The sequence below is a fragment of the Coregonus clupeaformis genome, chromosome 19 (assembly GCF_020615455.1).
Source record: "Coregonus clupeaformis isolate EN_2021a chromosome 19, ASM2061545v1, whole genome shotgun sequence".
NCBI lineage: Eukaryota > Metazoa > Chordata > Actinopteri > Salmoniformes > Salmonidae > Coregonus > Coregonus clupeaformis.
In genome coordinates this window covers 9,069,435-9,082,700 of record NC_059210.1, presented here as the reverse complement: position 1 = coordinate 9,082,700, position 13,266 = coordinate 9,069,435, and the positions used below count along the sequence as shown (strand labels likewise).

The following is a 13,266-nucleotide window of genomic DNA, read 5'->3' as shown; positions in this document are numbered from 1 at the left end:
AGGATGGCACATCAATGCGAGCTGTGGCAAGAAGGTTTGCTGTGTCTGTCAGCGTAGTGTCCAGAGCATGGAGGCGCTACCAGGAGACAGGCCAGTACATCAGGAGACGTGGAGGAGGCCGTAGGAGGGCAACAACCCAGCAGCAGGACCGCTACCTCCGCCTTTGTGCAAGGAGGAGTAGGAGGAGCACTGCCAGAGCCCTGCAAAATGACCTCCAGCAGGCCACAAATGTGCATGTGTCTGCTCAAACGGTCAGAAACAGACTCCATGAGGGTGGTATGAGGGCCCGACGTCCACAGGTGGGGGTTGTGCTTACAGCCCAACACCTTGCAGGACGTTTGGCATTTGCCAGAGAACACCAAGATTGGCAAATTCGCCACTGGCGCCCTGTGCTCTTCACAGATGAAAGCAGGTTCACACTGAGCACATGTGACAGACGTGACAGAGTCTGGAGACGCCGTGGAGAACGTTCTGCTGCCTGCAACATCCTCCAGCATGACCGGTTTGGCGGTGGGTCAGTCATGGTGTGGGGTGGCATATCTTTGGAGGGCCGCACAGCCCTCCATGTGCTCGCCAGAGGTAGCCTGACTGCCATTAGGTACCGAGATGAGATCCTCAGACCCCTTGTGAGACCATATGCTGGTGCGGTTGGCCCTGGGTTCCTCCTAATGCAAGACAATGCTAGACCTCATGTGGCTGGAGTGTGTCAGCAGTTCCTGCAAGAGGAAGGCATTGATGCTATGGACTGGCCCGCTCGTTCCCCAGACCTGAATCCAATTGAGCACATCTGGGACATCATGTCTCGCTCCATCCACCAACGCCACGTTGCACCACAGACTGTCCAGGAGTTGGCGGATGCTTTAGTCCAGGTCTGGGAGGAGATCCCTCAGGAGACCATCCGCCACCTCATCAGGAGCATGGCCAGGCGTTGTAGGGAGGTCATACAGGCACGTGGAGGCCACACACACTACTGAGCCTCATTTTGACTTGTTTTAAGGACATTACATCAAAGTTGGATCAGCCTGTAGTGTGGTTTTCCACTTTAATTTTGAGGGTGACTCCAAATCCAGACCTCCATGGTGTCACGTCCGTCTATGAAATAGGACCAAAGCGCAGCGTTGGGAGTGAACATGATGATTTTAATTAAATGCTCACAACAACAAAAACAACGAAAGCGTGACGTCTAGTGTACAACACGCACACACACGAACAAAATCCCACAACCCGAAAGGAAAACAGATAGATTAAATATGGCTCCCAATCAGAGACAAACAGCCGACAGCTGACACTCGTTTGCCTCTGATTGGGAGTCACACCGGCAAACATAGAAAATAAACCACCTAGAACACCCACCAGAGAAACCGAAAACATAGAATGAACACACCCTGGTTCAACATAATGAGTCCCCGAACCAGGGTGTGACACATGGGTTGATCAATTTGATTTCCATTGATCATTTTTGTGTGATTTTGTTGTCAGCACATTCAACTAGGTAAAGAAAAAAGTATTTAATAAGATGATTTCATTCATTCAGATCTAGGATGTGTTGTTTAAGTGTTCCCTTTATTTTTGTTGAGCAGTGTATATAGATAATAAGAAAGGCAGCCATTTAAAAGGCTACATAAAATATAATTCGTTAGTCAATAGCCTGGCATGGGGGACACTTCTGATCTCTTCACTCAGTGAATAGTCCATAACGGACGCAGGCCAGAATCGAATAACCACTTTCTCTGTTAACAATTCTCATCCAATTATGTCCCCAAGCCTTCCATTTTAAGTTACTGCGCTCGCTCTGCGCACTGGGTGACGGGGACCACTTTGTGCCGCATTACTTGTTTTTGCAAAATATCAAGCGCTCGAGCCACAGTCTATTTTTAGATGCAGAATGAGCCGGTGGTTTGTATTGTCGGTGTTATGCTTTCAGATTGTGGCCATGAGTCAATCATTTCTGGTGCGTACACTCATTTGGAGACCGGCGGGGCGCAGTGTGTGTATCCAAGCAACAAGCTTCAGCAAACTCAAAGGGATAAAGGTTACATTTACAGTAGATGAACGGGGAGGTGGATTGTCGAACATTATTCTGGCACCCAGTACAAGCTTAGGGATTCTACTGGGATTCATATTTGTGTCTTTAACACCAGATGTAGATAATGTCGGGAGTTAATCAACACTTTTATGGAGTTTATAACTGAGTGGAATTATTTGTAAATGATGATGACAGATTTTAGACCCGGACCTCTGTATTTCTTTGATCAGGTAACCAATAAATATACTATTTATTATTACTATATTATGCAACAGAGGAAACTGGGATAATGGATAATAATTGTACAACTCCTTCAGCCAACAGGACAGGGACGTAGGAGGCGCCCCAGAATGCCCTTGGAGCATTGCTTTGATCTGGCGCGCTTGGCAACAATCAAAAGGTAGGCTAAACTCATATAGACTTTATACATGTTAGAGCATTACAGTTGAAGTCGGAAGTTTACATACACCTTAGCCGAATAAATTTAAACTCAGTTTTTCACAATTTCTGACATTTAATCCTAGTAAAAATTCCCTGTCTTAGGTCAGTTAGGATCACCACTTTATTTTAAGAATGTGAAATGTCAGAATAATAGTAGAGAGAATGATTTATTTCAGCTTTTATTTCTTTCATCACATTCCCAGTGGGTCAGAAGATTACATACACTCAATTAGTATTTGGTAGAATTGCCTTTAAATTGTTTAACTTGGGTCAAACGTTTCGGGTAGCCTTCCACAATAAGTTGGGTGAATTTTGGCCCATTCCTCCTGACAGAGCTGGTGTAACTGAGTCAGGTTTGTAGGCCTCCTTGCTCGCACATGCTTTTTCTGTTCTGCCCACACATTTTCTATAGGATTGAGGTCAGGGCTTTGTGATGGCCACTCCAATACCTTGACTTTGTTGTCCTTAAGCCATAACTTTGGAAGTATGCTTGGGGTCATTGTCCATTTGGAAGACCCATTTGCGACCAAGCTTTAACTTCCTGACTGATGTCTTGAGATGTTGCTTCAATATATCCACATAAATGTCCTTCCTCATGATGCCGTCTATTTTGTGAAGTGCACCAGTCCCTCCACAACCCTGGCGTTGCAAACGCCATGCTCTACCAACTGAGCTACATCCCTGCCGGCCATTCCCTCCCCTACCCTGGACGACGCTGGGCCAATTGTACGCTGCCCCATGGGTCTCCCGGTCACGGCCAGCTACGACAGAGCCTGGATTCGAACCAGGATCTCTAGTGGCACAGCGAGCACTGCAATGCAGTGCCTTAGACCACTGCGCCACTCGGGAGGTTAGTGTTCTTCGGCTTGCAAGCATCCCCCTTTTTCCTCCAAACATAACGATGGTCATTATAGCCAAACAGTTCTATTTTTGTTTCATCAGACCAGAGGACATTTCTCCAAAAAGTAAGATCTTTGTCCCCATGTGCAGTTGCAAACCGTAGTCTGGCTTTTTTATGGCGGTTTTGGAGCAGTGGCTTCTTCCTTGTTGAGCTACCTTTCAGGTTATGTCGATATAGGACTCGTTTTACTGTGGATATAGATACTTTTGTACCTGCTTCCTCCAGCATCTTCACAAGGTCCTTTGCTGTTGTTCTGGGATTGATTTGCACTTTTCGCACCAAAGTACGTTCATCTCTAGAAGACAGAACACGTCTGAGCGGTATGACGGCTGCGTGGTCCCATGGTGTTTATACTTGAGTACTATTGTTTGTACAGATGAACGTGCAACCTTCAGGCATTTGAAAATTGCTCCCAAGGATGAACCAGACTTGTGGAGGTCTACAATTTTTTTCTGAGGTCTTGGCTGATTTCTTTTGATTTTCCCATGATGTCAAGCAAAGAGGCATTGGGTTTGAAGGTAGGCCTTGAAATACATCCACAGGTACACCTCCAATTGACTCAAATGATGTCAATTAGCCTATCAGAAGCTTCTAAAGCCATGACATAATTTTCTGGAATTTTCCAAGCTGTTTAAAGGCACAGTCAACTTAGTGTATGTAAACTTCTGACCCACTGGAATCGTGATACAGTGAATTATAAGTGAAATAATCTGTCTGTAAACAATTGTTGGAAAATGTACGTGTCACGCACAAAGTAGGGGTCCTAACCGACTTGCTAAAACTATAGTTTGTTAACAAGAACGTGTTTTAATGACTCCAACCTAAGTGTATGTAAACTTCTGACTTCAGCTGTATATGTCTGTTTTGTGTGTGCTTGACTTATGATTTATATACAGTACCAGTCAAAAGTTTGGACACACCTACTCATTCAAGGGTTGTTCTTCATTTTTACTATTTCCTACATTGTAGAATAGCAGTGAAGACATCAAAACTATGAAATAACACATATGGAATTATGTAGTAACCAAAAAAGTGTTAAACAAATCAAATAGGTGTTATATTTGAGATTCTTCAAGTGTAGTTGCAAAAACCTTCAAGCGCTATGATGAACCTGGCTCTCATGAGGACCGCCACAGGAAAGGTAGACCCAGAGTTACCTCTGCTGCAGAGGATAAATTCATTAGAGTTAACTGCACCTCAGATTACAACTCAAATAAATGCTACACAGAGTTCAAGTAACAGACACATCTCAACATCAACTGTTCAGAGGAGACTGCGTGAATCAGGCCTTCATGGTCAAATTGCTGCAAAGAAACCACTACTAAAGGACACCAATAATAAGAAGATACTTGCTTGGGCCAAGAAACATGAGCAATGGACATTAGACTGGTGGAAATCTGTCCTTTGGTCTGATGAGTCCAAATTTGAGATTTTTGGTTCCAACTGCCGTGTCTTTGTGAGATGCAGAGTAGGTGAATGGATGATCTCTGCATGTGTGGTTCCCACCGTGAAGCATGGAGGAGGAGGTGTGAGGGTGTGGGGGTGCTTTGCTGGTGACACTGTCAGTGATTTATTTAGAATTCAAGGCACACTTAACCAGCATGGCTACCACAGCATTCTGCAGCGATATGCCATCTCATCTGGTTTGCGCTTAGTGGGACTATCATTTGTTTTTCAACAGGACAATGACCCAAAACACACCTCCAGGCTGTGTAAGGGCTTTTTGACCAAGAAGGAGAGTGATGGAGTGCTGCATCAGATGACCTGGCCTCCACAATCCCCCGACCTCAACCCAATTGAGATGGTTTGGGATGAGTTGGACCGCAGAGTGAAGGAAAGCAGCCAACAAGTGCTCAGCATATGTGGGAACTCCTTCAAGACTGTTGGAAAAGCATTCCTCATGAAGCTGGTTGAGAGAATGCCAAGAGTGTGCAAAGCTGTCATCAAGGCAAAGGGTGGCTATTTGAAGAATCTGAAATATAAAATATATTTTGATTTGTTTAACACTTTTTTGGTTACTACATGATTCCATATGCGTTATTTCATAGTTTTGATGTCTTCACTATTATTCTACAATGTAGAAAATAGTAAAGAAAATACAGAAAAACCCTTGAATAAGTAGGCTTGTCCAAACCTTTGACTGGTAATGCATATAAAAAATCGTAATTTCCATTTTTTCTATTCTCATTTGTAGCCTAGCCACTCACAATGAGTGCGTTAACGATGACAACTATGAAGAAAATAATGACGACAATGCACACAAAGTGCAAAACAAGTCCTCTACCACTGGTAAACCAGATACCTGTCCCTCTGTCAACGGAGCATTGGACATGGGTGGTGGTGAGAGGAATCCGGAGGCCGCCGCCGTGCCAGCAGGCTGGCTGGATGACATGGACCCGATGGAGGCATACAAGCATATGGCCCCTCAGTTGTTGAGCGAGTTGGGGTGTGTGCTTTTGCAGTATGAGGGGAGCGAGGAGGGATGTATTCCACACGGCCTCGTGAACGTTCTGAATTACTCATGGAAGGATTTGACCGCGGGGGCAGTTTATGTCAAACCATCTTGGCAGTTGGGTGTCGGCAGCAGGAGTGGTGATGGCGGGAAACCTCTCAAGTCGAAGGGCAGCATGAATTTAGATGAGACTCTTCGGCAGATTACGGGAAAGAGAAAGACAAAACAGAAACCGTCCAAGGTGGAAAATGGGTCTGAGAAACAGCCTCAAGACTCCAATTTGCGCAAAAGACCATCTGTTTCCCATGCACAAAAAGGTGAACCCTCAACATGAACTCGTCATCACTCATCCACTGCATTAGTTGACATCTATTCTAATAGGACGTCAGATTTTGACTTCAGTATAAACGTCAAATTATGACTTTGTCAGAAGAAACGTCTCACATTTACACAGTGCATTCCACAGTCCATCTACTTTAATTAACCAAACTCACCATGGCCACCTGGGATAAGTAATGAAAATGGTCATAAACATTAAATTAGCTATATTAAGTCACTGCTGTCAAACTTTTAAGACCTTCCTGCTTGTGGGAGAGGTTGGTTTACAGGAGAGATTTTTGGCCTACAGGCCACAGGTGTGTCTAAAAGGTATTAGTCAGTTCATCAGTTAATCAGTTCCTGCCCTGTGACATTCCCTGCTTAATAATTCACTCACACTCACCTGGGGGATTATGGGTATTACTGAGACAATGGGTGGATGCTTCTCTTCAGGAAATACATGAAGCCTAGTGTTCAGGAAATACATGTAGGCTAGTGTTCAGGAAATACATGGAGGCTAGTGTTCAGGAAATACATGTAGGCTAGTGTTCAGGAAATACATGAAGCCTAGTGTTCAGGAAATACATGTAGGCTAGTGTTCAGGAAATACATGTAGGCTAGTGTTCAGGAAATACATGTAGGCTAGTGTTCAGGAAATACATGAAGCCTAGTGTTCAGGAAATACATGTAGGCTAGTGTTCAGGAAATACATGTAGGCTAGTGTTCAGGAAATACATGAAGCCTAGTGTTCAGGAAATACATGTAGGCTAGTGTTCAGGAAATACATGAAGCCTAGTGTTCAGGAAATACATGAAGCCTAGTGTTCAGGAAATACATGTAGGCTAGTGTTCAGGAAATATATGAAGCCTAGTGTTCAGGAAATACATGTAGGCTAGTGTTCAGGAAATACATGTAGGCTAGTGTTCAGGAAATACATGTAGGCTAGTGTTCAGGAAATACATGTAGGCTAGTGTTCAGGAAATACATGAAGCCTAGTGTTCAGGAAATACATGAAGCCTAGTGTTCAGGAAATACATGTAGGCTAGTGTCTTTTGTATCCAAGATGACATTCCCATCAAGCTGTTTTTCAACAATTTCCTTCCAGCTCATGTGGCCACAACTATAAGTTTCTCCATCTCTTCAAAAACCTACGAAGAGCAAGGTATGACATTACCACACGCACACTACTCCTACGCAGACGATACACCTGATGTACGGTATAGAGCAGTAGTGGTGCTGACCTAGCTTCATCTGCTCTAGCAACCGAACCACAGCTGGAACCCAAAGCCAAGGTCGTGGGTTCAATTCCCGCAGGGAACACATACTCATAAAAAAAAGTTAATTATGCGCTCACTGTACTGTAAGTAACTTTGGATGAAAGCAATTTGCTAAGTGGCATATGTTATCATATAATGTAGCTTAGTGTGTAGTAGATGTATATGTGGTGTACCCACATTGTGCCCTTGAGCAACGCACTTAACCTCACAACATGCTCTCCATTCAGGGAGGCTGACTGCACTACGGCTTGACACTGTGCTTCTCTTAACTGTGTGTGTGGGAGATGTGTACTATCAGGGAGGTGGAGGGGGAGAGCAGTACACAAATGTCCATTATTCGCTGTAGCATATGGACAATAAAGTTGTATTGTATTGTATGGTACATGCAGGTTGGATCGTCCAGCCTAAGGAGCCAACCCATGAGGAACCTCAGTGGACTAACCTGTGTCATTGGGTTGTAGAGAGGCTGCAACTGGCTAGGATACCCACGTATGAACTTCTATTCTATACTATTCTATTATATTCTATTCTATACTATACTATACTATTCTATTCTATTCTATACTATTCTATACTATTCTATTCTATACTATTCTATACTATTCTATACTATACTATTCTATTGTAGCGATCCTCACTATATTATGAGCCATGTTGCAATCTCCACCAAACAGGTTCATCTCATTGGTGCTATGCATGTTTGCCATTCACGCCAGCGACCCGGGTTCGCTTCCCCGCTGTGCCCTACAATATTATATTCTATCTATTTCTACAGCTTTTCCTGCAACACAACATTTCCCCATGGCACCATAATGGCCGTTTCAATTACTTTGTGTGCCAATTTGTCAACGTGTATGTGACCTCTCACTTCAATGAGTCAGGTGGCACTCTTTCTCATGCAGTATGACTTCATTTAGAAAACAGACAACGGAGCAGGCAGAGAGTGGGCTGAACAAACCACCCATCCTCCGTCACTATGGGGATGACAAGCCACACGTTAAACACCAGCAGAAGACAGGAGGAGGAAGCGGAGGAGGAGGCAAGTTCTGGCCTTACCCCCAGATACCAGAGGTCAAGCAGGAAGACCAGGATTCACCGCGGCAGAAACTACACTACAGGATCAATGATGGCTCCTCCTTCATATAGTATCCTTTCTCACTTTCCCACCTAAAGCTGTATTTCATTCCAGGATGTTACCTCGCTACTGCCCTCATTCACTAATCTTCACAGATCTGACAGCACTGGGTATGTGAAAGCAATATGAGAGAAACTAGATCGTGCTATACTTGCCCAGTTGTCTGAGATCTGTGAAGGCAATGAATCAACGCAGTGGGGAGGGAACATCTTCCTCAAATTAAACTCAACCTTTGATGTTTAAATCTCTGATATCTACATCTAAATGTGTTAAACGGAGCCGTCACCTTTGACCTTGACCCTGCCCAGCTACCCGTCTGGTTTTGTAGCAGTTTGTCAGAGCCACTCTGGTCTGTCCTGTGGAGGGTTCTATACCAACGTGTTCAGTGACCAACTCAGCCCTGTTACACTGGCCAGCATCACCGCAGTAGGACGGGGCACCGTCACACACCCACTCAGGTAAACACATGGGAAATGGTTCAAGATTTAATAGACATTTCTAAAAAAATAAAGTTAACAGAAATAGAGGCACTAATAACAGTATCTAACTTGAAGGACCAATTTATTTGTACTGATTAATGAATTGAGCTGAGCTAGGTTCAGGTAAAGCTTACACATGCTTCCCGGTCGAAACAGTTCGCGCATATATTATCACAACATTTAGTGACGTTTTTGTTAGTTTTGGTCTTTGGCAGTTTTTTTCCCGGCTGTTCTTGCACACAACACTGTTTCTTGAGGCAAGTTGAAGTTCAGTAGCCGAAGTCTACACCCCTTCGTCGATGATTGGTCAACAGGACTATTCCTAGTAGGAGTGGGAACATGAAGTGTTTGTTGTCATTCAACAAGAAACGATTAGTTGTAATGCTTTTTTTTTTCACTTGAGAAAAACTGCACCAAACATCTTAGCTAGATGTAAAATTGCGCGACTAAGACCTCCTCGGCAAAAATGTCAAAGTTAATTACAGATTTCTTGATTTATCTTAGATTAATTTGGACTATTTTAAGGGAAGTGTTTCTGGCTATGTTGTTGCTACAGTGCTTCAAGCGGGACTAACAACAGTAATATTGCCACTTTTTTCTTGTTTTTAAAGCGAAGGTCTTCAGGGAGTATGCGAGCACAGGCGGCCGCTTCGCCTAGCCAAGTTCTCTTAGGCTCAAACCGAACCGATGTATGCGGAAGCCTTAAGTTGGATCAGTAGATTACTGCTGGTTAGATCTAGTCGTAGATCACGTGAAAGGATCCTCACCACAGGAGGCTGGTGGCAGCTTAATTGGGGAGGACGGGCTCGCGGTAAAGGCTGGAGCGGAATTTTTAAATATATTTATGTATTTATTTAACCTTTATTTAACTAGGCAAGTCAGTTAAGAACAAATTCTTATTTACAATGACGGCCTACCTGGGAATAGGTGGAATGGTAATAAATACATCAAACACATGGTTTCCATGGTTTCCATGTGTTTGATGCCATTCCATTCGCTCCGTTCCAGCCATTACTATGAGCCGTCCTCCCCTCAGCAGCCTCCACTGGTCTTTAATCAATGGAACCACAGGCATTATGTTAGCAGCAGTAGACACTGTGTGTTTATTGTGAGTATGCCTGCTGTGAGTAAAGCAGACATAGATGGATCTTATTGCAACCTGTTGTGAACTGTTGTTGTCTATAGTGGGACTGTTACTGCCGTGTGGGATCAGCGTGGTGGGATGACGTGTGACCCAGAAGGAGCTGTCACTAAGGAATGGACCTGGCAGACTGGGGTGAAGGAGAGGATAGTCATTCAGGTGAGGACCAGGGTTCCATGGGGTCAACTTAATTTCAGTTCAGTCAATACCGGAAGTAGCTCAATGTACATCAATACAGGAAGTAGTTCAATGTTCAGTCAATACAGGAAGTAGCTCAATGTACATCAATACAGGAAGTAGTTCAATGTACATCAATACAGGAAGTAGTTCAATGTTCAGTCAATACAGGAAGTAGCTCAATGTACATCAATACAGGAAGTAGTTCAATGCTCAGTCAATACAGGAAGTAGCTCAATGTACATCAATACAGGAAGTAGTTCAATGTTCAGTCAATACAGGAAGTAGCTCAATGTACATCAATACAGGAAGTAGTTCAATGCTCAGTCAATACAGGAAGTAGCTCAATGTACATCAATACAGGAAGTAGTTCAATGTACATCAATACAGGAAGTAGTTCAATGTACATCAATACAGGAAGTAGTTCAATGTTCAGTCAATACAGGAAGTAGCTCAATGTACATGAATGAGCACATTTTCGTCCATAGCTTATTAATCTGACCTCACCTAATTGAAGGTAAAGTAAAGAAAGTAAGAGTAAGCTAATAGGCTGTAGCCCAGTTTAGTCTACAACTACTGTCTGTAATCCCTGGCTCTAGAGGGCCCTTCACTGACAAGCTCAGTCAAGAAGAAGAGGAAGTCCCAGTTGCTGGGCAATGCCGTCATATGATAGTCTCTGGGACAGCTGAAAGGAGCAGGGGAGCGGTACGGGGGGGTTGTAACAAAGCAGGGGACGTGGGGCGTGACGATGTGACCCACTGGAGCCCGATACTGTGATACTCCAACTACATCATCATGGCTGATAGGTCAATTTCAGTTCTAAAATGCCTCTATTGTAATCATAACTTTTAATAGAGGAACGGCCATCAAGTACATGTATTTCTTGAATATTTCATCATCTATCATAAGAGGTGAGAATTGATTTATGCCAATTAGGAATCTCTCTTGTGGTTTAGTTAGGATTAACATAGGGTTAAAAATAGGATTAGGATAGGATTAAGATAGGGTTTAGTTAGGATTAAGATAGGGTTTAGTTGGGATTAAGATAGGATTTAGTTAGGATTAAGATAGGATTTAGTTAGGATTAAGATAGGGTTTAGTTAGGAATAAGATAGGGTTTAGTTAGGATTAAGATAGGGTTTAGTTAGGAATAAGATAGGGTTTAGTTAGGATTAAGATAGGATTTAGTTAGGATTAAGATAGGGTTTAGTTGGGATTAAGATAGGATTTAGTTAGGATTAAGATAGGATTTAGTTAGGATTAAGATAGGATTAAGATAGGGTTTAGTTAGGAATAAGATAGGGTTTAGTTAGGATTAAGATAGGGTTTAGTTAGGATTAAGATAGGGTTTAGTTAGGATTAAGATAGGGTTTAGTTAGGATTAAGATGTGTTTAAGCGAAGTGGCATTCCTAACTTTTGGTTATTTTATTATTTTTCCCCAGGTGTCTGATCACATCTCAGTACGACTGTTGAGCGGTACCTGTGCCACCCTCAGCTTTAGGAGTCAGAACCAGAGTGTCCAGCTCCCACTGTCCCCCCTGCCCAACATCACCCCACCTAAAGAAGCGGTGTGAAAACAACACTGTGATGATGATGAAGATCCATTAGATATAGTATAGAGCTCTTTCAGGCTTAATGTGTTGATGATGGCTGGTGATCTGGTGAATGATGGCCAAATCTTTTTGGTGAACGGTTGCTGACTGGTGAATCTGATTGGTGAACGGTTGCTGACTGGTGAATCTGATTGGTGAACGGTTGCTGACTGGTGAATCTGATTGGTGAACGGTTGCTGACTGGTGAATCTGATTGGTGATTTGTATGAGTCATGTGTTGTGTCTTCCAGGTCTGTCTGCAGACTGAGGGGACGTTCACCTCTCTGGCTGCCCAGGAGCTCTCCCTGACTAACAAGCACCAGAAGCAGCAGGGCCAGCCCATAGACAGCAAGAGGGTAAGAGACTTTTAAGAGCATCTATCACATTTATTTAACTAAGTAGCTCCTTGAGAACACATATTTTACAATAACGACCTGCCTAAGAGGATGTCAGTTAGGATTTCATCCATTGAGTGGTGTTTTCAATGTCTGTAATAGTCTCTCTTGATCAGACATTCATATACAATAAGATTTTGATTATGGCCAGGTTTCAGTGCGTTCCGGTGAGGTGCTACAGATGGCCCGGGAGGTGGAGAAGCTGGAAGAACCATGTCCCTTCAGGAGAGGAGGAGGGCGGGCAGGACGAGAGCTGAAAAGACTCCAGAGGAGAGTATGCAATATCCTGGACGACTGGCTGGAGTTCTACCGGATCGCCACAGGTACACAAGGGTTTATTTAAATGTATTTTATTACAGACATAATTATTCTCTTTTACAATAACAGGTCAAGGGGTGAAGAGCTCTCTCACATGGTCCACTGGAGCTTTTCTAAATCCTATATAAAGCACTTACGTCTATACTGCAGCAAGTCCTTGTGGACTGATATTAGTACCAACCGAAGTAAACACAGAAACCATTCAGCTAGTTGGATGGGTTATTCACATGGAAAATACAATCAAGCTATACAGGTCTGTCCAGATAAAGGTGTTTCAGTAAAGTACAGCAGCATCAAAAGCTTTGTTATTACTTTCTTCTTACGTATGTCATCTCCTATCATATATAATAATATATGCCATTTAGCAGACACTTTTATCCAAAGCGACTTACAGTCATGTGTGCATATGTAACCGGTGTGAATTGGCTAGCTAGTTAGCGGTGTGCGCTAGTAGCGTTTCAATCGGTGACGTCACTCGCTGTCAGGTCGTGTTGTAGGTGTGGTGTAGGAATCAAACGCAGGAAGCAGACTGAATTCCAAAAAGCTGTATTCCTGCCTAAACACAGGCAACAGGACGAAATAAGCCTGACAGCAAAATACGCACGAAGGCGAA

The 13,266-nt window shown here is 43.4% G+C and overlaps 1 protein-coding gene across 1 annotated transcript; it reads left to right on the top strand.

Moving 5' to 3' along the window:
- The first annotated feature begins 2,065 nt into the window (after positions 1 to 2,065).
- On the top strand, positions 2,066 to 11,922 carry LOC121531480. The gene is made up of 9 exons (XM_041836717.1): positions 2,066 to 2,256; positions 2,344 to 2,426; positions 5,563 to 6,137; positions 7,244 to 7,300; positions 7,805 to 7,904; positions 8,318 to 8,560; positions 8,859 to 9,008; positions 10,215 to 10,329; positions 11,791 to 11,922. The coding sequence occupies exons 1-9, from the start codon at positions 2,209 to 2,211 to the stop codon at positions 11,920 to 11,922; spliced, it is 1,503 nt and encodes a 500-aa protein (XP_041692651.1). The 5' UTR covers positions 2,066 to 2,208.
- The last annotated feature ends 1,344 nt before the right edge of the window (positions 11,923 to 13,266 follow it).

What these genes read in the sequence shown, in the direction of transcription:
- LOC121531480 (XM_041836717.1), top strand. Translation starts at nt 2,209, where the DNA reads ATGATGATGACAGATTTTAGACCCGGACCTCTGTATTTCTTTGATCAG. An exon ending in CGCTTGGCAACAATCAAAAG is followed by an intron (nt 2,427 to 5,562) that starts GTAGGCTAAACT and finishes TCTCATTTGTAG; the next exon opens with CCTAGCCACTCACAATGAGT. An exon ending in TGTTTCCCATGCACAAAAAG is followed by an intron (nt 6,138 to 7,243) that starts GTGAACCCTCAA and finishes ATTTCCTTCCAG; the next exon opens with CTCATGTGGCCACAACTATA.